The following is a 24,592-nucleotide window of genomic DNA, read 5'->3' as shown; positions in this document are numbered from 1 at the left end:
TGCAACTGGTAGAGAGCTAAAACGTGCTGGACACCAGACCTCGAGGAGCAGGACGGACAAGCCCTGCCTTACAGGAACCCGTGTCACATGTGTAGGCATGGATGATTCAGTGGTAGAATTCCCACCTACCACCTGGGATGCCCAGGCTCAATTTCTGGCCGATACAACAGCTCCTTCATCAATTTCCCTGTGGGATGAATAAAGTATTTCTGTTCGACATTGTGTGAATGACAGTGAGGCCCACAGTTTGTCAGCAGCCGATCACCTTGTTTCTTGCTGCATCAAAGTGATTCGTGATTCGTGAGAATTGAGCTTTCCAGCTCGCCTGATACTTTCTTCCTGCGGACCCTTGCTGCTGTCCCTGTGTGGGTGGTGTTGGCGCCACCGAAGCCAGTACTGCTGTCGGTGGGAGTGGGACAAGTGGTGGTAGATTTGGTTTATTTTGGTTTTCTCTTTATAAAACTGTCAATTTCTAGCCGTTGATCAGAAATGGAGCTTTTATTTGCCATATGTGATAAACCCTTCACGTATTAATAGCGATGTCATTGGTTAACATGACTGTGTTTACTACATTTTATCCCCCCAATGGGTGAGCAGCACTTTATTAATTTATGGCAACATGACAAGAAGTATTCTCTCAGAGCTCTCTCGCTTTTTCTCTCTTTCGTCTTCCTGTTTCTTCCTCTTCTTGTTGGATTCTCACCTTTGTGTCTCCTCACGATGTCCAGATGTTTCTATTAATGAACAACAAAATCAACCGCATCATCAATCGTTAACAAAATGTTAGAGAATAATTTATTTTCATTAATACAGAATATTCCAACACAAGGTCAAACCATCGTTCTTCTGCAGACAGGCAGCACCTCTGACCATCACTACAAAATTCAAAAGAAAATACTATAAATGAGCCCATCTAAAGGTATTACAAGAGATGATACGTGAGCCAATGCCGGAGCAATGTGCTCCATTAGGAGTTCATAAATAAGGATTGTATGGAGGCCGCAGGACGGCAGCAAGGTTATGAGGAAGTGAAAACCTTCAAATATCAGTAGCTTAGTATCAGTAGCTTATAGACAGAAACGCAGCACTGAGAGTCAGAAGCTTTGTGTTTGATTGCGTCTTTCTGGATTCTCAGAAATTAATCAGATTATTTCCACTTGGTATGGAGCCTCATGCATTTGCGGGATGAGTATCGGCACTGTGGGTGTGGGCTCCTGTGTTCATTCAGGTTTGTACTCTTGTTTTAGATGACTGAAGCTCATTAGTAAAACAACAAGCAGTATGTGTAAAAAATACTGTTACTGTGGTATTACGTAAGGACGGCCTGGGAGACTGAGAGGAGAGACCGACAGAGAGTCTGCCAGCCTGCAGAGAGGCTGGAAGTAAATGCTTTTGTTTTGAATCTATGGAAATCAAAGGTTCCTAATAAAGGTATTCATTTTTTGAACAAACTTCAAACTTCCACCTGTTTCTTTTCCAAACCTTCCAACAAAGTCCGGGCTGACCGCATCCCGAGGCAGGGCGACCACTTGGTCCATCACAGGTACCGATATCAATACTACAATACCATCAGAAACATTACGGGACTGTTAAATGTCATAAATACCAAAATACTGTTTCAAAGAATAGAGTACTATGATAAATACTGCAGTATCTATTAGAGGGATTCTCCAAAATACTCTTGTGCTGCCAAAAATACTGTTGAAATTACTATAGAGTACACACTGAACAGTATGTTGATGCCTAAGTTACTCTGGTTTTTGCAAAAATACTGAAGTCTTGTTATAAATAATCTACTGTACAGTACAGTACTAACAAATGTACTGCAGTACTGTTAAAAATGCCCCGTTAGACAGTGACACACTCAGAAAATTCAAAAAAGCTTTGCGATGAAGACAAACTCTGGACGACACGCCCACTTAAATAGCTATAAGAGGGTGAATCTTTCCACCTCTGAGGTCTTGCATCAACCTGAAGTTGTCCTTCAGTCAAACAGGCATGCTGGCTGACCCTGGAGGTCCCTGAGGCCAAAATAAAACAAGAGTCTGTGGCAGAATTGTGTTGTCTGATCCAGAAGATCCACAGCCAAAACCCAAGTCCTCAGGTCTGCTCTACATCCCACAAATGCATGTTTCTTACCAATCTGGCACCATTTGAAAGGGAAATAAAGAGATTTTCTTACAGTGTAAAATCTATTTTCCAGAAACATCCTAACAACTCGAAAATAATCTACCAAACACACATTTCCTGACTTTATGTGCTGAGTTTAGATCTGGATCCCTTCAGCTCTACTTTGTTCCTTCAAACATCAATCGGTGGCGTTGAACCGCCATACGAGCTGAGCACGACAGCCAAACCTTTCCATGTACAAACTTTACTTTTGTGAGTCTGAGCGGAGTGGTGCTTTGTGACTGTAAAACGGTCCTGAGTTATAATAAGTCGAAACAATGAAGCATACAAACACAGAACATCTCGCCTTCAGCGGCAACCACCGTAAAGTCTTTGGTCACATTCAGACGCCAGCTTCTCCGAGGAGAGGCGGTTACGCTGCCGAGAAGTTGGATCTGATGGAGTCCTCCCGCAGCTGGCGGTGCTTCCCGGAGTCACAGTCCTCGCTGTGTGAGCGGCGCTCGATGGTGATCCGGTAGTTTTTTCTGCGGAGAGACAGACTCCGTTCAAATGCTCATCATCGGTTATCAGAATTGCAAACTGTATTGACTGCCTTAACTAAATACAAAAGTTGTGGGTAGTTTCACTTGTTTTGAAGTGCAGAAAAGACAGCAACATAGCATCGCTGCAGTGCAGTAAGACTCGTTTATATACCTGAAGAAGTAGAAGGCTATGAGCATAACAGTTCCTAACACAGCGCCGACTATGACTCCGGTCAAAGCAGAGACTCCGAGTCCACCTGTTGGGAAGAATGATAACAGGTTAAAAAGACATTAAAAGCATTCATAGTAAAAACTGACGTGTATGCAGTTACATGATTTGTCCACTGGTTCTGGGTGAGGTCTCTGTCTCCCTCTCAGGGTGAAGTGATCCACGTTGAATCCCGGCAGCAGCTGAAAAGTCCCGTTCGCACCAAAGTAGTTGGCCACCACCTGTCAGTCACAGCAAGGAACGGTTTAGCATCGTCATCAGACACTTTAACAATATCATGAGGCCACATTAAATTCATCATCAGGCACTTTAAATATAATCATCGAACATTTGTAACCCAGTCCTGAGGAACCACTATAATCCAGTATCTTTAGCATGAGGATGACGCACTTCCAGCAGTATGATGAGGCTGCTTGCTGCGTCTCACCTCGTAGGTTCCAGCTTCCACGTCGGTCATTGCCATCAGTGAGAAGTCTCCGTTTCTGTCCCCGTTGTCGTCCATGGAGACCTGTCCAGCGATTCCTGTCGGTCATCAATAAAAAAACAAAAACAAAACACAGTTCAGCTACAATCCAAAAGACAGAGATTTTTTTTTTAAGTGAGTTTTACTTCAACAGTACGAGTACTTTAACAGCACTCGTATAATTTATGGACCCTTGTCATTGACAGTATCATAATTTATGGTCATATATGAAATCTTAACTCCAACATCAGCTGGACTCTGAAGATGCCTGGAAACACGAAGGTTCCTGCTTTTTTCACCTGTTTCCTACGAACAGGAAGATTTTTCACTTCTGACATTAGAAATGTTGCAGTGATTTTTATTTATCATGCAAACAGGTACAGATGCTTTATCCTGACTGGTTCAACTGAAGATGAAGCTGATGGTGCAGCTGCTGTCTTTTCCAGAAGAATTTACACAGTCATTGCTTAGTTCATATGGTTGGTTGGTTAGTTTATGCTAAGATTAGATGGTTGGTTTGTTGGTTTAGTGCTATAGTTGTTTGACTGGTTTTCACTACAGTTAGTTGGTTTGTGGGTTAGTTAATTTTATTTGGTTGGTTACTTCGTCAATTTACACTCAATTTGGTTCGATGGTTGGTTTGTGTACACTCGTTAGTTGCTGATTAATTTATGCTAAGCATGGTTGCTTGATTGGTTGGTTTGTATACGCTATGGTTGGTTGATTGATCATTTCTTGTATTTCAGCTAATCTTTTCAGTCATGCTCTGCTTGCTGTTATTTAAAAAACAAATGTTTTGGATTGTAAAGGATTGTTTTTCTTAATTTTACTTGTAATTTATAACACTGTGTATTGTAATTGTAACTTTGTAATCCCCAGGACTCCTTTGAAAAAGAGGTTTTTCATCTCAATTGAACCTTCCTGGTTAAATTAAAAAAAAAGAAAAAAAAAAAAGAAAGAATGCTAGTTGAAAACATTTTTCCTTCCAGTGTTTCACCTTCGAACGTCCGGTTCCACATGCGAGACGTGATCTCCGTGCCGTTCTTCTTGCCGTATCCGTTCTTCATGGCTTCGTGCAGGGCGATGGCGTACAGCAGCATGGCGTCATGGAAACCTTCCATGAACATGTTGACCTGAAGCGAAAGAGGAAGCGGAAAAGAGGTACTTTCAGTAGATGTCTCAGGAATTTGTTTTTCTTTAGCAGTGTTGGAACATTTACAAACATTTCCGCAGTCTTGGCAGTCGTGGACGCCGCTTTGCTCGGAGGACTTGGACATTTCAATGGAGAAGTTCTCGAACTCGGGTTTGAGCGTCTTGAGCAGTGTGACGGTGTTCAGGGAGGCGAAGGCCTGCCGGGCGTCGCTGTCATACTTATCTCCTCTCCTCCACGAGCCGTTTCCTGAGATTTAATTCAACAGAAACAGTCAGTTTTACTGAGAAATACCCCACCAGCAGGAGTGTTCAACGCTCTTTAAATCACCTCCTGACTGACAAAAAATATCACATTTTTTTAATGTGCTTTTATTATTTGTCCACTTATGGACTGGAGGGCAATTACAATTATTCAATGGTTTAATGTAGTACTGTTTAAAAGTTTTTTTGCCGCTTGACTTATTGAATCATTCGTCTGTTTTTTTTCATTTTTCATTTGCTTTAACACAAATGTAATTTATTAATGCACTGTGCTCACTGAATCAAAATTCTGAAAAATGTAATATCATTTTATGTAATATTTTTCTACATACTATTTTATCCAATTTTTCTTCTCGCTGATCATTCATTCTTCATTCATCCATTTACTAATTCACTTCTGTATTTCTTTTTGAGCTTGAGGACTTATTAAAACAAATATTATTATATTATACAATTAGTATTATTTAACAATATAACTATTTATTTATCTTTATATTTCTACATGTAGTTTTGGGGGGATTTTAATAAGAACTTTTTTTTAAATATTGTCATCGTTTAATAGAAATATTAACATTATTATTATTCTAAATAGAACAATTAGTCATTTATTCAATTTGCAACGGTTTTATTACAGATTGTTTCTATATTTGTATCCATTTGTCGTTACTATTTCTTTTTCATTATGCTTCGTCTCACAGCTGTGTCAATGTTGACGTGAAAAAATGTTTGTTAATGTCAATCATGTTGAAATGAATGGATTTAAATAAATGAGGTTTCCTTGTCCTACAATGGAGTCCCACCAGAGGAGCTTCTTCCGCCGCTCTGAATAAATGCTCAGAGTGTTTGAACATGTGATGAAGGACCTGGACTGAACGCACCGTATGTGGAGGCGTTGAAGAGCTCCACGTTGAAGAACATGTAGGATCCGTCGGTCAGCTGTCGTCGGTGTGCGGCCAGCATCAGCTCCCGGATCGGATCTGCGGCCATGCACATGATGACCACTGCAGGAGGAGGAGATCACTCAGCATGAGTCCATCACAGATTACAGATCACATTGCAGAGCTGCTCCTTTCTCAAATCCACTCTCTCAGTTTATGATGAAGAAATGAGGACAGTCAACCTGTTCTAGTAGCTTCCTGATGCCTTCAAAGCTTCAATAAGTGAAGCAGAGAGCAGACGACACCAAAGGCGCTGGCGTTGTTTTGTATTTCTGACAACTTTCAAACTGTGCTGGTTCAGAGAGACTGAGCCACATCTCTCCTGCAGGTGGACTCATTAAACTGACAGTTTCCACATCCTCAAATGACGATCACATCAGAAGAGGTAATAATAATGACAGTAATGAGTTCCTGACATCTTTGTCTAAAGCATCCAAACCTAAGACTGGCATTCAGAGCCTCAGAGACGAGTTCGTTAAAAGGATCAGAAGTTCACAGCTGACAGGTCACCAGTATGGGTCCCTGATGAGACCCTTGACCCCATCACCTCTCTGGAGCGCCCTAATGCCGCTGCCCACTGCATTCTAGAAACAGGATGCGTCAATGTGGAAAATGGAATTTCTCCAGGAGGACTGATAAAGTATGATTAGTTTAGTTTAGCTTAGTTTGGTTTATAGGTAACATTGTCTGATGCTGACGTTCAGTCGACTGGAGCACAGATACCCTCCATAGCTGGAATTCCTCCTGTATTTAGCTATGTGCTTCCAAAAATGTGAGAATCAGCATGAGGCGGGCAGAAAGACGCTGCCAACTGGGTTAGCGGGGATGGAAATCCAATCATAACAGTCATATCGAACCTTTATTTGTGCAGCACAAGAATGCAGCTTTCACAAGAGCAGAAATGTAATGAAAACACAAAGTGAAGGCAGGTCAGGACCTCCGAGGGAGAACCCCCCCCGCTACCCACCCCACCTCCTCTCCCCGCTGAAATGTAAAAACTGGATTTCACAGTCATGTAGAAACTTTCCTTCCCCGTGTCCCAGTGATTAAAAATAAATCAACTCACAAACAAATTTTAAAAAAAAAGAAAAAAAAACAACAAAACAAGCGTCTGTGTTAATAATTCAGAGTCTCACTGGAACATTCCTCACAGCTCCGTCACTTCAACACACCTCCTGAAATCCCCCCCGAGTCAGCGGGACAAACTTCACCTCAGTGCTGCCAGCAGCACTATGGCAGCCTTTAATTACTGCACACACACTGCACACACACACACACACACACACACACACACACACACACACACACACACACACACACACACACACACACACACACACACACACTACCGGCCCTGTGTGTGCCCGGCAGGCCGTTCCACCGGCTGAGCGCGAGCAGCCAGCAGCATTTCAAAAAACTGCTGGATTTTTCCTTTTTTTTTGCTGCGAGGTTACAAATTAACTCAGGAATGGGGCAAAGCACATGGCGCGCTCCCTGAGTGCCCGCAGTGTACTTCAGGAGCTGCACGCTGCCTGTAAGGATGAAAAAAAGAGAGCAGGAGTGCATGCAAATGAAGGCGGCCGCTGAGGCTGGCGTTGTCTTGCTGGGAGGACTGCAGTCAGACTCAGGATGAACACATGGACCCATCACAGACAGAAGATTCTCTCACTTCTCCTCACATGTTACAGTATTTCTTAGTGTGACTAAAAAATGTGCAGAAGATTTAGGGGGTTGATTCATTGTGGAATAGGATGAAACATGCAGTGTGTGTCTCTGCTGAAGCGTTCCATGAGGCCACGTGGCTCCCTGATCGCTCACACCGCATGAGAAACGCACTGCTGCCTCATGTTAGACTTTACAGGTGGATCGCCCGATGAGCCCTCCTGGGACACGTGGGCTGCCCGGTCACCAGATGCTCGATGGCGAACACCAACCTGAGGACCGCTCCAGTGGTGGGTCCTGGTGAATCCGGCGGGATGCACGACTTTCTGGGCTCCGTCTCATGGATGAGATCTGGGTGTGTTAGTTTGTGCCCTGCCAGGAGCAAACGCTCCAGACGACATCCTTCTGAAAATCAACACAAGGTCACTAGACCATGTCAGGCCTCCTGCCACTGAGAGTCCCACTGAGAGGAGCCAGTCGAGGTGGTTCATCTGATTAGGAAGCCTCCCAGTCGTCTACCTGAAGAGGTTTACCCCGGCCCCGAGGTCGGTCCAGGACTCTCTGGAGAGATTATATCTCTGGTTTGGTCTGGAAGACACTTGGAGTCCCCGAGAAGAGCTGGAGGATGTTAGAAAGAACAGAGACGTCTGGGCTTCTCTGCTCTCTATACTGCCACTGTGACCCCATATGGAGAGAGAGGGAACCAAGATGGAGGGATGGATGGAAGGAAGAAAAGGTCACTAATTCAACTCATTTAACACAATAATAAATTCATTCATCAGGCATGCAACAAAAAAAACTACATTATTTCTTAATGGACAGTAAGACTATGAGTCACATCATAAAGAGTAAAAACTGAAGCTTCAACTATTGTTGGATAGTGAAGTAGATCTATTCCACTTTTGGCCACATGGTGGCAGTACTACAATCATTGTTCAAACATTTCTTTCCAGAGAGGAAGTAAAGTGAACTGAAGTTCACAGTCAGCAACATGTGCAGCAGTCAGTGGGATGTAGAGTCTCATCTGAAGTCTTCACTTCACGTTAACAGACGATCATCTGTGAGTCTCTGTCCTCTAATCAAAGTTAGAAACACTACCATCACTGCAGAGGCTAATGCTAATGCTAACGGCTCTCCGTCAACCTGAACTGATGTGTGTGTGTTGGGTTGAAGTGAAACTGGATCCTTTGCTTCACCATGTCTGTCCCTGATGTGATTATACATGCACAGCCTGCGGCGATGTTTCTGCAGGCCTGCTGAACAGAGGCTGCGAGGAGGATGATGATGGTGAAGATGATGATGATGATGATGATGATGATGATGCCTGTTTGTCCACTTCACACTGGACTGTGACAACCTTGTGGAGTTGAAGGTGAACTCAATAAAAAGTCAAGCCTTTTCAGGATTATATAAAACTCTTCAACTGGAGGTCAGAGCCTCCTGAATCATTCAAACGCACACACACACACACACACACACACACACACACACACACACACTCATACACTGAAGTGATAGATGCTCACACAGGACAGTTTGAGGTCGTAAAATTTACAACCACCCTTGTCGACTCTTGTCGTAAAACGTGTGTTTATCTTGACGGTGCAGAGGCGGCATGGAGAGCCTGCGCTGTTTCAGGTTGATAAAACCAAACACAACCGGGTGCAGAGGACCTCTCAGGACTGCTGACCGTGAAAACTCAGGAAGTTTTTTAGGGTTTGGAGATAGAGTTTCTTTCCTTGATCAGGACTTGGATTTACTGAACCCAGACTGAGGAGTGTGTGAGGTTCAGGACCATGGAGCTGAAACCCAGTCATCCATTTCTTTAGAGTAAGAATCTAGCTGCTACCCAGCTGTCAGCGTCGTCGGTACCAGTCTGAGTCACGCGTATAAAACACTCAGGGATGAGTGAAGTGGAATCCTGTCCACTAGATGAAACCTTCAGAACCTGTTCACATGAAAACGACCTGATAGAAACGGCATCATTTCTGTTCATTTGCTTGTAATCGGATGAAGTTCTGAGCTTCATAAGCACAAAACAAAATGTGACACCATCAAACACAACAAAGCAATATCAACCTGAATGAGAGGGTAAAGTCCACAAGTACAAAATGAATTTCAATAAAGCAAATAAACAAATGGGTGTGCTGCAGAGGACAAGTGAGGGTCAGTAGACAGGAGACAGGAAATGTGTGTGAATGGGATGGAGGCAGGTGGAGGAGGTGGAGGAGGTGAGGTACCTGCACAAAGCACAGAGGAGGTGAAGAAGAGAAGAGCAGGCAGGATGGAGGCCAGCACCAGAGGAGTGAGGGTGAAAGTGAGGGTTGATGGGACAGAGCCGAGACCTGCTGAGATGTTTGGTGTGGAGACAGGGACACGGTGTGAGAGACAGGAGGCTGGGCTGGAGGTGGCAGAGACGGAGATACAGATGTTACTGGAGAGCAGGATGAAAAAGGAAGAGATCAGAAGAACATCTCAGAGGAACGTCTCAGAAAACAGAGCAGACGTACAGATCCGGTTGAAAATTAGTGTAAGATCACGTGATCTACGGTGCAGGAGGAGGATCTGCTGGACTCTTTCAGTCAAGCCTCACGTGGATCTGTCTGCTGATCACACAGACCTCTGCAGCCTGAGGCGGGACCCCACCACAGGAACACCACATCAGAGACCACGTGAGACGGTGGGCCTCTGAACCAGAAGGCCTGAGCACCAGACCTGAGATAGCCTTCACTAAATATGGCTCAGAGGGCAGCCTCGAAAGACCCCCGAAGAAAGAGGCGGCGTGACGAGAAAATGAGTCTGATAACCTGTGAGAGATTACATAAGAGAAAACATCCGGCTCAGAGGAAACTCAGGGAGTCGGCTGGTCTTCCTCAGGAAGCTGGACGTGTGCGTGTGTGCTTATCAGACACATACACACTGATTTCTAAGTATTTACGCAGAGCTGACAGGATTGAGGAGAACTCGCTTCAACGTTGAGCGATGCCGCTCCCTGATATCAGCTGGCAGTGCTGGGTCAGTGCGCTTCGTCTTCAGCGTGCCTCTTTATCATTACGTCGACTCATTTTTCAGCTTTTTGCAGGCTCTGATGGGTTTCATGTTCAACCTGTAGCAAGCTAGAAGCTGTATTTACAAGCGTGGACAGGCTGCAGATGGCTGGGTCGCATGCTAACGTCAGTCACTGCAACACAACGCACAGCCATCGATGGAACGACATCATGACACGATCACGAGGAAATCTGATATCGGCACAACGTCATGATGCGACTCCAGCCCTTCAAATGTTATTCAAGATCCTCATACAAAAAAACATGATTTTCATTATTGATTCTTTTATTAATATTATTATCTTTCAAATTAGAAGTGAATCTTCTAACATGAGGCCTAATTTACAGAAGCACAAGAGTATTTGAAAGAGAATAAATGACCTTTAAATTAAACCATGAATCGCAGTCTCTGGGCGAGTGTGCCACAACACACTATCTCGTAGAGAATCTGTCATGTTGCTGTCAGGACTGAGTTTGCTCAGTGAAACGACAGCAGAGCTGCTCCGTGCTGAAGATTATACTTTAACACGTGTTTCCACCTGTGAAAAATGTGTTATGTCGTGACACTTCCTGAGTGAATTTAAAATGTGACGGTTGTGGCTCTCAGGAAGGTTCAGGGTGACGTGTGCAGACATGACGCGTTTGTAAACAGATGTGGGAACCTCGATATTCTTTAAACTTTGTGGTAAACGGAGCAGAAACACGAAGCCTCGCTGACGCTCCGACGATGTGACTCAACACAGCATCGCCTGTGTTTCCGTCTGCTGTCGGTCTGATAACATCAAACTGCCCACAGAAACCCAATCACCTGCAATTCAATCGCCATGCAGCCCCCCCCCCCCCCCCCACACACACACACACCCCCACCCACCCCACCTCCAGGACTCCATCCCTCGATTGAGACCCTTTGAGGAAATTGGGGTCTATTCTGAGAGCGCTGTGAAACCTTTGTCCTGCGCTCTGTTTGTGAATGAAGAGACGCAGACGGAGGACGCGATGTGGCAGGAAGGATGTGACCGTTCCCTGAACCTGCAGGCCGATCTCCACAAGCACACACAAACACACAAACTACAGGAGAAAAAAAAAAAAACCCACGATCAAACGCAAAACAAACTCTGTACTGCTGATAAGTCCAGTCAAAGCCGTTTCTAGACACTCTGGAGAAGGAAGTGACGAGTCAGGTGAGGTAGTGACTGTCCTAGTAGAGGTGCATAAATTATACCAGGAATGTGTCAATGTGAGCAACACAGAGATCTGAAACCTGAGTGAACTGTTTCATTATGTTTCCATCATTCTGTCATTCATCCAACACTACAAGGAAAGTAACATTAATTGAGATTAATTTAAAGTTTTCTGAACCAACATATTTCCCAGACTATAAGTCACATCTGTTTTCCATGTCCACGTCTAACTGCACAGTCGAGCATAAATCTTACATAACAATGTATGTTTGAAAAGTTTCTTCCTTAATATGATTTTTCTGTAAATTGTCCTGTCTCAATTTTATTGTCTGGAGTCTTTTTTGTTGCTCCGTCAGTCAAATACAGTAGTAATGGAGGTTTTCCTGTACTGTAGCAGCCTTCAGTGGTGAATCAGAGACACCCAGTGGCTCCAGATGGCATTTATACCTTTAATTTTACTGGTATATTTTATCATTTGGTAAAGTGCTACTCTCCCTCTTGGCTGCCTTGCCAAGGTTATTAATGAAAAGACTGATTTTGATGTTTTTTTTTATATGAAACTCCCAGACTTCTAGTACAGGATCTCAAAATCCCACACCTCTCGAGGTCCTGAAACTCCCAGACCTCTGGCAGATTGTCTGGGAGACTCGAACGAATTGCTTTGAGCCGCTCTGTCATGGAGAACATCCTGACCTGCTCGCTCTGAACTCCCACATGGAAACAGAACGGGGCTGATTGGTGCAGTTCACCGACACTGAGAGCTGTCCTTGAACACCTCTCACTCTCTGCTTCAAATCTTTCCCTTATTGAATCCGTGACTCTTCTACAAGACTGGATCCAGAAGGCGTGGCGCGACCGCTGAGTTTTATAAGGTCAGAGAGAGCAGGTGAGCAACAGCCTGAGGACACAGGTCCGGGATGAAGGATGAACACCAAACAAGTGTGTGTGTGTGTGTGTGTGTGTGTGTGTGTGTGTGTGTGTGTGTGTGTGTGTGTGTGTGTGTGTGTGTGTGTGTGTGTGTCCTCCAGCCTCACTGCTGCTATGGAAACACTTACCCTGCCTTTGTGTTGTTCTGTGTGTCTTTTTGAGAGGAAAACTGTATTAAATGTCTTTCTCTGAATCCACGCCGTCCTGCAGACAGTTGCCCCTCTCTGCAGCCCCGGGGCAGCTGCTGGGGGTCAGGGGTCTTACTCAGGGTCACGATGCAAACTCACCACCCTCACTTCTCTAAGCTCGAGAAAACAACTGCCCCAACAATTGTTCTGTCTTTTAGTGTAATATTGTGTCTAACTGTAGTTGTTTTATGTCTTTTTGTCTCTTTTCTCTGTTTGGTTTTTATGATACTGTAGTTGTTATACGATTGTGATTTTTATTTTCTTTTTTGTTTAATTTTTTTGTCTTTTGTAGCTGATATTTTGTGGATTTCTTGTGTTTTGTGCTTGACTTTTGTTTTTGTGTCTGTCTGTCATCTTTTGGTTGCTTTGTGTATTTTTGTGTAATACTGCTTGTTTTGTGGCTGTTTCTTAGTCTGTGACGAAGATTTCTCTTCATTATTTAGTTTTTGCTGATTTTTGTGAGTCTCACTTGTCTTTTTGTGGTTGCTTTGTGTCCTTCAGTGTCTCTGTCTTCTCCCTAAAAAAGTTTCTCTCCAGTCTTGTGCTTTTAAACCTGAAGTGTTTTCTTGTGACCGACCTCAGACAGAGATTAACCGTCACCTGTTCTACAGCTGGATCTTCTTGTGTTTCCATGCTGGATGCTCCTGCTGCTCTGCAGAGAGCCGGTCTGCCACTAAAGGGACACGCTGAGACCGCCTCCTCACACCTGAACCACCAGGTGACCCGCTCCACTCTAGGCTGGAAACTCACAGCAGCACAAAGCATGCTGGGAATACCAATTCCCTCCTGTTCAGTGCACTTCACAGGTAATATATGCACATTTATACAAGAGCCTTCTCTGGGGTGTGACGTGACGTAATCTGGACGGCCAAACAAGCCTGCTACATGTTTAGGCTTAGCTTTAATGGCGACAGGCGTGTTTTTGACTGACAGTAGTGAATAGCAGACACCCCATGAAGCTGAAAGGAGGGGTCCAGACCAGGGTCTGAAACCTGTGAGTCTGGAGCCACGTATGGCTCATCTGGTCCTCTGTGGTGGCTTCACCACACTTTCACAAAAATACATGCAAGAAACATTTCAATTATTATCATCATCACATTTACACAGCAGAGTAATTTTCAACTGCTCTCTTAACTCTTGAATTTTAAACCTGATAAAGGGAAATTGGGAAAAAATGCTAAAACCACAAATAAATGACTAGAACTTCTAAAAGACAAAAAAAAAAAAGAAAAAAGGATAAACCTCCACAAAACTCCATAAAGAGAGAAAAAAGGATTCAAATTGCTACACTGTCAAACTTGTCCACAAAAAGAAGCTGAAACGAAGATTTAAACCACTAAAATCTGGTACAAAAATGGGTGAAATGTCATGAAATGTTCACTCATCACTCATCAATTGTCATTGAAACTTCATTAATGCAACATTAGATACAGGTTTTTGTACAAGTATGAAAATGACAGTTTAGAGTCTGTACGCCTCATTTTAAAGGTCCAAGTGTTTTAGTGGCTCCAGTTGAACTTGGTTTGGTGGAAATGGCTCTCTTGGTCTAAATGGTTATAGACCCTTTGGTCCAGAACTCTCTGGACTTCTCTTCATTATTCATTTATTAATAAATATAAGATAATCCAAACTTCATTTCTTTCTTCCACCACACTGTGAGGAAGTCCTTCATAGTGCGGAATAATTCTGTGATTTGAATCATGATTTTGATTGATCTCTTTGTGAAGGTGCGGATCCACCCGACAGATAACTGAAGGTGTGAGGATTAAGGTTTGAGGGTTATGTGAAAAATGCCAAAGTCACCTGGATACTCCAGGATGGAGACGCTTCCTGGACCATGCGTGAGAGTTTGAGGGGTGAAGTTTGAGTGCCGGGAGCTGCTTTACCTTCAGTGTCGTGGATGCTCTGCAGGATGTCGTCCATGACGAGGGGGTCGTCCTCGGAGAAGGAGTAGGTTTTGATGTGGTAGTCGGTCATCAGGTGGTAGACCCCCTCCAGGGTGAAGTAGCAGTTGCGCTCCTGCTTGTCGTCCTCGAAGACGAGCAGCGCGCTCCTCCAGGAGAAGTGCTCGAACATCGCGGTGAACGTCTCTGCCATCTTCACGTAGGACGGCGCGATGCGGGTCAGCTGCGAGTACTCGCCCCTCTTGTCCCTGAAGCCGGTGGCCAGAGCACCTGCCGAGATCACCGGGATGCTCCAGCGGGACGCCAGCCGCACCACCGCGGCCGCCTCGTACTCGCACACCGGACCCAGGATCAGGTCCGGCTTCTGGCCGCACGACCTGTCCACCAGGGCGAAGAGCGCGTGGTTGACGCAGTCCGAGTCCTCGAAGTGGAGGTTGAAGTGGAAGCCGGAGAACCGGCCGCCGGCCGCCTGCAGCCGCCGCTGCGCGTACCGGATCGCCGGCGCGACTCTGGCGTGCGAGAAGAGGAAAGAGTTGTTCCGAGGCAGGAACGCGAGCACGTCGATGTCCTCCGTGATGGGCTGCGTCCACACCGGGCTCAGGAGCAGCGCGAGGCGGACGCACAGCGACGTGAGGTCCGGCATGGTGAAGTCCCGCTGGGGGTGTCCCTCAGAGCTGTTCTTTCTCCAACTTGTCTCCGCACGCAGCGCTCCGCCAGCCGCGCGCACGAGCCGCTCCGCCGCGCACCGACAGCCGCTCAGTGGCCAAGAGGTCAGCGTGTGACAGCGGCGGGTCCGCGCGCATGGAGAGCGTCTCTGGAGCGTGTCCGCGGCGTCCCGGACCTGGCTGCAGCCTCTCCCGTGAGCCGCTGGCACCGCGCTGCCGCTCCGTCTGCAGCCGCCGCGCACGCTGGCTCCGGCCCCGAGTTTTCAAGCATCTTTTCACGGCCGCTCCTGCGTCATTGGAGCGCTGCGCACCTCCTTCTTAAAGCGACACGGCCGCGCACGCACAATGAGCCACTTCACCTGGCCGCGTGCGCGCCCAGCAGCCAACAAGACGCGCGACTGTCCCGCGCGCGGTCAAAGATGCATTTATGCGCGGGGCGCATTTATTACGGTCAAAACGTCATCTGCTAACAAAGGCTCTGCTCAGGACCACCGGACCCTGGACCCCCAGAACCAGGACCACCGGACCCTGGACCCCCAGAACCAGGACCACCGGACCCTGGACCCCCAGAACCAGGACCTCCAGAACCAGGACCACTGGATCCTGGACCACCGGAATCAGGACCACCGGACCCTGGACCCCCAGAACCAGGACCACCGGACCCTGGACCCCCAGAACCAGGACCACTGGATCCTGTACCACCGGAATCAGGACCACTGGATCCCGGACCACCAGATCCAAGATCAAAAGAAACAGAACCCCAACAACCAGGGCCACCGGATCCAGGACCAGATCCAGGACCCCAAGAACCAGAATCCCCAGAACCAGTACCACTGGATCCTGGACCACCGGAACCAGGATCCCCAGAACCAGGACCACCGGATCCAGGACCAGATCCAGGACAACAAGAACCAGAACCACCAGGACCAAGACCACTGGATCCTCCACCACCACAACCAGAACCAACAGAACCAGGACAACCAAATCCAGGACCAGAAGAACCAGGGTTATCAGACCCAGACCCAGGACCAATTAATCCAGACTGAGAACCACTAGATCCAGACCATGACCTCCGTATCCATACGTAGGACTATCAGATCCTGATCCAGTATCACCAAATCCAGACACAGGACCAGTTGATCCTCCATAATGTCCGCTGAATCCAGACTCAATGGATCCAGAATCTGGCCCGTCATATCTAGACCCAATACCACAGGATCCAGAACCTGGACCATCAGAGTCCCCCCCCCCCCCCCCCCCCCCCCCGTAAAGACCACTGAGTTCAGATCCATGATTACCATATATAGGACCACCAGACCAAATACCCTCCCAGCCAGGTTTAGAGGAACCACACTAAGGTCCACCAGGTCCAGACTGAGGACCACCTGACCCACCATGAGAACCACCAGATCCTAGTAGACCTAGTACTCCTGGATCCAGATTCTGGCCCATCAGATCTACACTCAGTACCACAGGATGTAGATCCTGGACCACTAAATCTACCACCAGTACCATCAGATCCAGACCCAGGACCACCAAATCCGAACCAGTATCCAGTGTATCTTGATCCAAGACTTCAAGTGCTAGACCCAGTACTATTCTAGACCACCGACTGCAGACCAAAGACCACCAGACCCAGAGAGGACCACAGGATCCAGGCTCACGACTGTTGGCTTCAGATCCAGGACTACCAGATCCAGACTGAAGTATATGAGATCCAGATCCAAGACCACTGGGTCCAGATCCAGGACCACCGGTGTGTGCACCTGTACAATTGACTCATTGATCAAATAAACAACCTCAGACTCGTGTTTCTGGGAGGAAACTGCAGGTTTTTGTTTTAGGTCATTCTGAAAGTAAAACCTGGTTTCTACTCTCTGAGGGGTCAAAACTTCATTTCAAAGTTTATTCCAAACTTTACACACATGCCCATAGTAGACCCAGTAAACCCTCAATGAAAAAAAAGTCTGCTTTAAAAAGTGAATCTTTTCCTAGTTTAGACAGAACAAAACACGTGAACTCGGCTGTTCCAGAGATTCCCTTAAATCACTGAGTTTATTGTGTTTTCTAATAAACGTTTGAGCAATAGTGGTTAACCTCAATCACTTTTACAATCCTGAGTCGAATCAGCTGACATGTCGGGGTTCGACAGGGCTGCCGGTTTGAATCCCGCTGTGGTCAACAGATTGCGTGGTGTCCTGCAGTCGTCTGAAACCAGGACAAGACGTCATGTAAGGTGGGAAAAATGCAGAAGGATGTTTAGAAAAAAAAATGCCGGCTGCATTCCTGCGCCGGTCTCCCTGCATGTGTTGGACAAACTCCTTCAGACTTTATGGGGTCGAATGTTTTATTGAGAGCACAAAATGCTGCGATATTTCCAACCAGAAGCCTCCGACAGAAAAATAACAGAAAGCTCAGCTCACATCTTCCGCTCCATTAGCGGTCTCGCGCCGGCCCTGGCTCATTAACATGTGTCACTAATGACCGGGCCCAGCAGCCTCTCAGGACACATTTTGTTTGCTGGAATCCGTCTGACGTCAGAGTCTATGTTTTCCACAAGCTCTCCTTACACTGAAAACCATTACATGATTACATGAAGAAGGTGAGGTCTGATGCTGAAGCTGAGATCTTTATCATCAAATTGAAGCAGTGAGCACAACCTGGAGATATTCTGCAGTCCTTAGAGCTCCGCTCCCAGCTCCTCCTGCAGCCTCCAGTCAGCTGCTGCAGCTCGCTCTCAGTGCCTCTGTTATTCAGGCCAGGCAGACACACAGACCAGCCAAAACATTATGACCACCCACTTTATACTCATCAAAACATTATTAATCCCCATGGGGAGTTCCTTTATCCAGATCTACGTGGGTCTTGTTCACCAACCCACAGTGCAGACCGGTGCGCTGTGAGAATCAAACTCCTGATCCCAGCAGAAGATCCATCCAGGTGTTTGAGGTGAAGCCTTCATGTACGGACTGGGTTGGCCTGCACATCCCACAGATGCTCCTCTCAATGCAAATCTTTGAAGTTCACTGATTGTTGTGTTCCTCAAACCATTTGCTTCATGGCGAGTCTCAAGCCTGGTCTGAATAGTGTCCAAAGTCGATCAAACCTGGTTAAAATACGCCCAAAAACTAAACACAAACTATTTTAAAAAGTGTCTTGGTTAGATCAAATGAGGCTCATAACTAGTCATAATCTACTTCAAAATGCATTTTAGTATTAATAAAATATGTCCAAAACACATCTGAAATGAGACTAAAACCAGTTTAAAATACGTCAAAGACACATCTGAAACTAAATGAAAACTAGTTTAAAATGCAGTTGTCAGAAAGATGTCCATAATCAGTCCAAACCAAGTGCAAGTTCAAAATTAATTCAAACTAAATGTGTCCTAAAACTGAGTTTGAAAAAAGATTCCACATAATGTTCAAAACTAGACTAACATATCTAGAATCTATTCAAATATTGATCAATAATGTCAAAAACTAGCTCAAATTATGTGCAATACACATCTAACATACCTTCAAAACTCATCCAGATGATGTTTCTGTCCTGAAGCAGAAAGTAGTCCTTCCTCCTGCTTTGTCTCAGGTGTTCCTCAGGTAAGATGATCACGCAGGTGATGTGACTGTGGCTGTGTTCGAAACTGCGTACTGTCTACTACATCCTTACATACTCATACTATCCATCCTGCATCCTGCTTACTCAGTCCATCAAACAGTATGCGAAGCGTTTACACTACAGCATACTACATAATAACCCACAATGCATTGCACTTCTTCCATGAGCAGAAATCGATCTGCTAAAGCTGATTTCACTTTAGCTCTAAACTCGTCAAATGTACAACTTCGAGATTTTTTTTTAAATTAGGCGACAAAGTGGTGGTTTAGAGCCCGAGTGTGTCGTTTATTTTTCTGAATACCAGCTGTTTATGATTTTGTTCGGACGAATTCGGCAAAATTCAAGCCAGCCGTAGTGAGCAACGCACTTCCGGTTATTTGCACCAAAATAAACCACCCCTTTCCCTTTCTCATGCAAAAAAACCTCAGTGATAAATCTGTGCTTTTACTTTGAAAACAAGAAGGCAATCTTTCAGCAATATATCTCGCTTAACGTCGCCGTTTGGACCGGTGTCCCGTTAACGGACCACTTATTATGCCAATTATGATGCTTTACCGACGGAGAGTTTTTTCGGCTCTTCAACAAAGATCGGCTCGCCGTCTTCGGTACATCATGGTCGCTTTCAGCATGGACTTGTTCTCAGATGTAAGGGGTTTTTTTTTGTTTGTTTTTTTTTACTATTTTTAATCATTGTCAATCCAATCAGAAATCTCGTAACATAACATACCTACGAGCACAAACAATGGAGGGAAGATTAAATCTAGAACCATACTCAGCTTGCTAAATGTACATCATGAAGAAACGGTCATTGTGAACTGAATAAAGTTTATTCAAATGTCCGTCGCGTTGCATCTTGGGCAATTTCAGTATGAGTAGTGAACACACGATGTATACTCAACATTTCTGGCGAATGCAGTATGCATCCGGGAACTTCTCGCATACTGAAAATCGCATACTGCCAGTGTAAACACACTGCATACTCAATAAGTTAGTATGAGTAGTAGGTAAGTATGCGGTTTCGAACACAGCCGATCGTGTGTGTTCACTACTCATACTGAAATTGCCCAAGATGCAACGCGACGGACAGCGGTTGCGCCAGACAGAGCTTGTGCCGCCTGGCGGCCAGCGGGTGTGTGTGTGTGTGTGTGGGGGAGCCTGGCCCCGCGATCTGGGTCGAGCCCAGGAGGGTGTGAGAAACTCTGCGCTCGCCGGCGGGCCCGCCGCTGGGGTGCCGCCCCGCACCGGGGGGCCTGGGGGTCCGCCACCGGACCTCAGGAACCGACTCGGTGCGACGCCCGGGGCGGGCCCGCTCCGTAGGACCGCTGGGTGAGACCGCGCGTCTCGGTCCTGCTGCGGGTTGCCGGGGAGCCGGTCGGAGAGGCGGGGGCGGCCGACGGTGTGATCCGCGTCGCCCGCCGCCAAAGCCCGACCGGGCCTGGAGGCTGGGCCGCCGGGTCGGGGACCCGACTGCCACGGCCACGGCGCTGAGCGCCGTGCCGGGCGGGGGGCCCCCTTGGCGGGTCCGGGGTTCCTGTGTGCTCTGCTTCTCTCCTGCTTCTCTGCTTCTCTGACACCCCCGTGCTGGAGCCACTCACTGCGGCTGGCTCACATATCGCCGAATTCGTCCGAACAAAATCATAAACAGCTGGTATTTGGACAAATAAACGACACACTCGGGCTCTAAACCACCACTTTGTCGCCTAATTTAAAAAAAAAATCTCGATGAAGTTGTACATTTGAAGAGTTTAGAGCTTAAGTGAAATCAGCTTTAGCAGGTAGATTTCGGCTCGGGGAGGAGTGCAATGCATTATGTAGTATGCTGTAGTGTAAACGCTTTGCATACTGTCTGATGGACTGAGTAAGCAGGATGCAGGATGGATAGTATGAGTATGGAAGGATGTAGTAGGCAGTATGCGGTTTCGAACACAGCCAGAGACTCGGATCCACCAGAGGACCACCTGCTCCCAGTTGGGTTGCTCTCTGTGTTGTTGCTGCCCCCTGGTGGTGGACTCTGAGGATTCTGGGGACTTTTCTTCCTGTTCCAATGGTCTGCTCTGCAGACCATATTTGCCTGAACTGGGTTATTTTTAACACCCTCCATTTTAATAATGTTTCTTTCCTAACCTTGTTCACCAGCAGCAGAAAACAGTGGTAAAAATAAATAAATAAATAAATAAATAATTGACATTAGCACTTATCTCTTATCTCACAATACATTTCAACTAAAATTGTTGTGGATTTTAGGAGTGGTCTGTTCCTGAAAAAGAGACAGGGATGGCCAGATGTTTGGGATTTAACACAGAAAAGAAACATTTGTGTCACTCATACTCTACTTTATTAATATTTCAAAGGTGCAATAATTAAAACTCCATCACATTGTGCAGGTTGCCAATTTAATTCAATTCAATTCCATTTTATTTATATATCATCGATTACAACATAGTCATTTCCAGACACCTTTACAGAGCAGACCCAACAGAACCTCATGAGCGAGCATGAGCGACTGTGGAAAAGACAAACTCCCTTTTAAAAGTAAGAAACCTCCCGAACCAGGCTCAGAGCTGGTGGCTTTCTTTCCGGTTGGGGTGAGGGGACAGAAAGAGAAAAAACGAGAGGACAGACAGAATGATGTTCTGAATCAAGGAGAGTTTAGGTAAATTTGTGTTTCAGGGCATCACGCCCACAGCGTTCACGTGCACAGCCTGGGGCGCCAACATAAAATATGGAATGCTGTGCCGCTTGTTTGGCAACCTTGGCAACTTGCATATGTCAGGCACTGGAACCAGAAACAGCTAACAAAGTGGTTCCATATTTTCCACAGAAAAAAAAAGGATGATGATGGAGAAAACAGATTGTTTAAAGGGAATGTTTTTTCATGAACAGGTGACACATGGGAATGATTTTAAATTATTTTTATAGTAAATTTCCAATGGGCGCTGCTCCTGGTAGATCGCATATCGCTTTTAAGTGTGAATAATTAGTTATCGCTCCCTCTTCCTCTCCCAGGGCTTAAAGGGGCACAGCACAGTTTTAAATATTAAATTATCAATGATTCACACCCACACACGTTTTCACCTTTGCCTGACGGGCAGCAAGAGCTATTTCTGCAAGATCGCACTCACTCCTATTTTCCTGTGCAGCGCACTGAAGGCACAGCAATATGAGTGATTCGGGTACGAATCGCTCTGAGCCTGATGTAATGCGCGCTTCCGCTGGCCTGGTAATCCTAAATTTCGTTTTGTCCGCCATTACTCCACCAGATACTTAGCAGCAACAACTGAGCAGTACTGAGGATGGAGCTTCCAGAAAGTAAGAAAAGACTGGCTTCTAGCACTGCCACAGCTCCAGCACAGACCCCACCAGGCAGAAGAAACTTACATTTTACTCGAGCGCTGCTAAAAGAGCAAGGAAGGAGTTCCCCTCTTCTGTGTACGTGCATGGGCACAAGCCACAGGCACGAGCTTTTCACTAAGCTACAGTTACACCTAAGGCCTGCAGGGGGCGGTGTTTCGCATAAAACGAGCAAACTGCGCTGTGCTCCTTTAAAGAGAGGTTGCAGAAAGGGAGTTGAGGACCCACAGAGAGCCCACGAGAAGAGTTTCATGAATGGGGTAGCAGACTTTGAAGGGACGAGGGTCTGCGGAGCTCATGCTGTCGGGCAGATACGAGTACTACCTGGAGTAAATCCTTGGAGGCTCAAGTAGTGTGTTTTGTATTTTTGATTTCAAATGAAAGCACAGGAACTGTGACGAGGTTGGCGTCCTTCCTGTGGCCGAACCCACAGACAGGCAGCCTGTCACACTGGTGCCCGACATGGGCCCAACATGTCACGCCCCGCCACCACAATAATGACTAATTCTCTTGATTTTAGGAGTTGATTGTGAAAGTAAAGAGCATCCTCCATCCTCCCTCTGACTCACAGAAGTCAAACTCTTTCAAAAGGAGGAAGAGGAGTAAGGTGGCGCGAGATGGGATGAGAATGAAGAGCAGGGATGTTCTGAAGAAACTCTCTGATGTTCTGATGGCGCCCCCTGATGGCCACAAACTGCTCCATACGAGTTTGTCTCATGAATCAATACAAATGTTTTAACTCCTCTGAAACTCGTTGAACCACTTCCTGACAAAATAGCAACAGGACTATCTTCCGAGTTCGTTCTTTGGAACATTACCAGAGGAGAGAAGTTGGATTTGATGGCAGAATAGAGGCTCTCAAAGAGAACATTCACATTCAAAAACAAGTTCTGTGAACACCAGGAATGTTTCTGACGTGTTCCTGTGATTCACGAGCTTCTGGAGTAATCCTGGATCCAGATTTTAACCAAACATTTTCATTTATAACTCAATGTTTTTTCACGTTATTAAAAAAAAAGTTGAATCGGACATTTAAATCACATTTATAGTTTCTGTTTTGAGTCCAGTTGAGCTTAAAAAATATCTTTGTTTCCCTGTTTTATTTTTATTTCACTTGTTTCTGTCAAGACCGTATAGGTGAACCCAAAAGCAGACTCCACACTGGTTTACAGTCTTTATTTAGGTCCAAGGAAGCAGAACACACAGAGCAAACGAGGGACCACATCAGGTTCAGAGCAGAGTCCAGTTCAGAGGGAAGCAGGAACACGGGCTGAGGCATCTAAAGGGTTAACCCAAAGACAGGTCAAAAAACACAGGTCAGTGCCATGAGGACGTCCAGGAACACAAGGAAGCTGAGACAAAAGTACATTAACTACCAGCACCAGGCACACGGGGAAAGGAAGCTTATATGAGGAAGAGGGTAAGAGACGAAAGAGGATTGGACAACGGCGGAACTGAAAGATTGAAGGAGTGAGTCCAGGAGGGGAGGTGAGGGAACCAGGGAAAGGCAAGGCCACAGGAAAGATGGGAGACCAGAAGAGGCACAGACAGGAGTTCACACACACTCAGAGACTCACAACACAGAGAGAGGGAGCAGCAGAGGGTCACACAAAGCAGCAGAGAGAGACCTGAGAGTTTCCGGTTATAATTCCAAAGTCTGATTGAAGTGCACCATTTTTTGTTTCGGAAAACAGAACTTTATTTCAAAACGAAATAGCAAATAAGATGAAGACTGTAAGAAAATCCCAACCAAACATATCTGGTTTTGAAAATGTATTTATTATGAAATATTTCGTTTTGTTTTGTTTTTTTTTTTGTAAATTCAATTACTTTTTAGCATATTTTTGTCTTTACATCTCTGTGTTTGTTTTCTTTTAATTTTAAAACAATTCTATTTGTAACATAATGATTTTGGAGTTATTATAAGCGATAAATACATACATGCACAGAAAATACATGCTGTAAACACAACATCAACTCACATACAAATTTATATAAATGGCAACAAGATAGAGAATCAAATAAAAATGGAAAGTTTTAAACATTGATTGGATGGATGATAGGAACGTCATCCAATTCGAAGTATTGACTGTGACTCTTTGGATTGTAAAGCTCAGGATCAGGTGTCTTTCCAGATCATCTCTAGGTTAACATTTCACAATAAAAGTAGAAAAGTAGAACATGATGGTCAAGCACCAGGTCATATGAAAGTAGAAGACAAATGGAGAAAACACTTCATACATTTTGTGAATCATGAATCTTCCCTACTGTCTGATCAACTTCAAGAAATCTGACACTTCTCTGGAAGAAGTTTCTTCTTCAGTTCCTTCATTTCTTTCGCATGTTTTTCACTCA

General features: G+C 45.6%; 1 protein-coding gene across 1 annotated transcript; it reads right to left on the bottom strand.

Moving 5' to 3' along the window:
* Nucleotides 1-765: 765 nt before the first annotated feature.
* Nucleotides 766-15,540, bottom strand: npr3 (natriuretic peptide receptor 3). The gene is made up of 8 exons (XM_030105144.1): nt 14,586-15,540; nt 5,635-5,757; nt 4,567-4,742; nt 4,341-4,476; nt 3,308-3,402; nt 2,984-3,101; nt 2,824-2,908; nt 766-2,654 (listed from the first exon to the last, which is right to left on the bottom strand). Exons 1-8 carry the CDS (start codon nt 15,244-15,246, stop codon nt 2,543-2,545), a joined length of 1,506 nt encoding a protein of 501 aa, XP_029961004.1. The 5' UTR covers nt 15,247-15,540; the 3' UTR covers nt 766-2,542.
* Between the last annotated feature and the right edge of the window lie 9,052 nt (nt 15,541-24,592).

The sequence above is a fragment of the Salarias fasciatus genome, chromosome 12 (genome assembly GCF_902148845.1).
Source record: "Salarias fasciatus chromosome 12, fSalaFa1.1, whole genome shotgun sequence".
NCBI lineage: Eukaryota > Metazoa > Chordata > Actinopteri > Blenniiformes > Blenniidae > Salarias > Salarias fasciatus.
The sequence above is the reverse complement of the archived record's forward strand: the minus strand, read 5'-3'. Positions and strand labels throughout refer to the sequence as shown.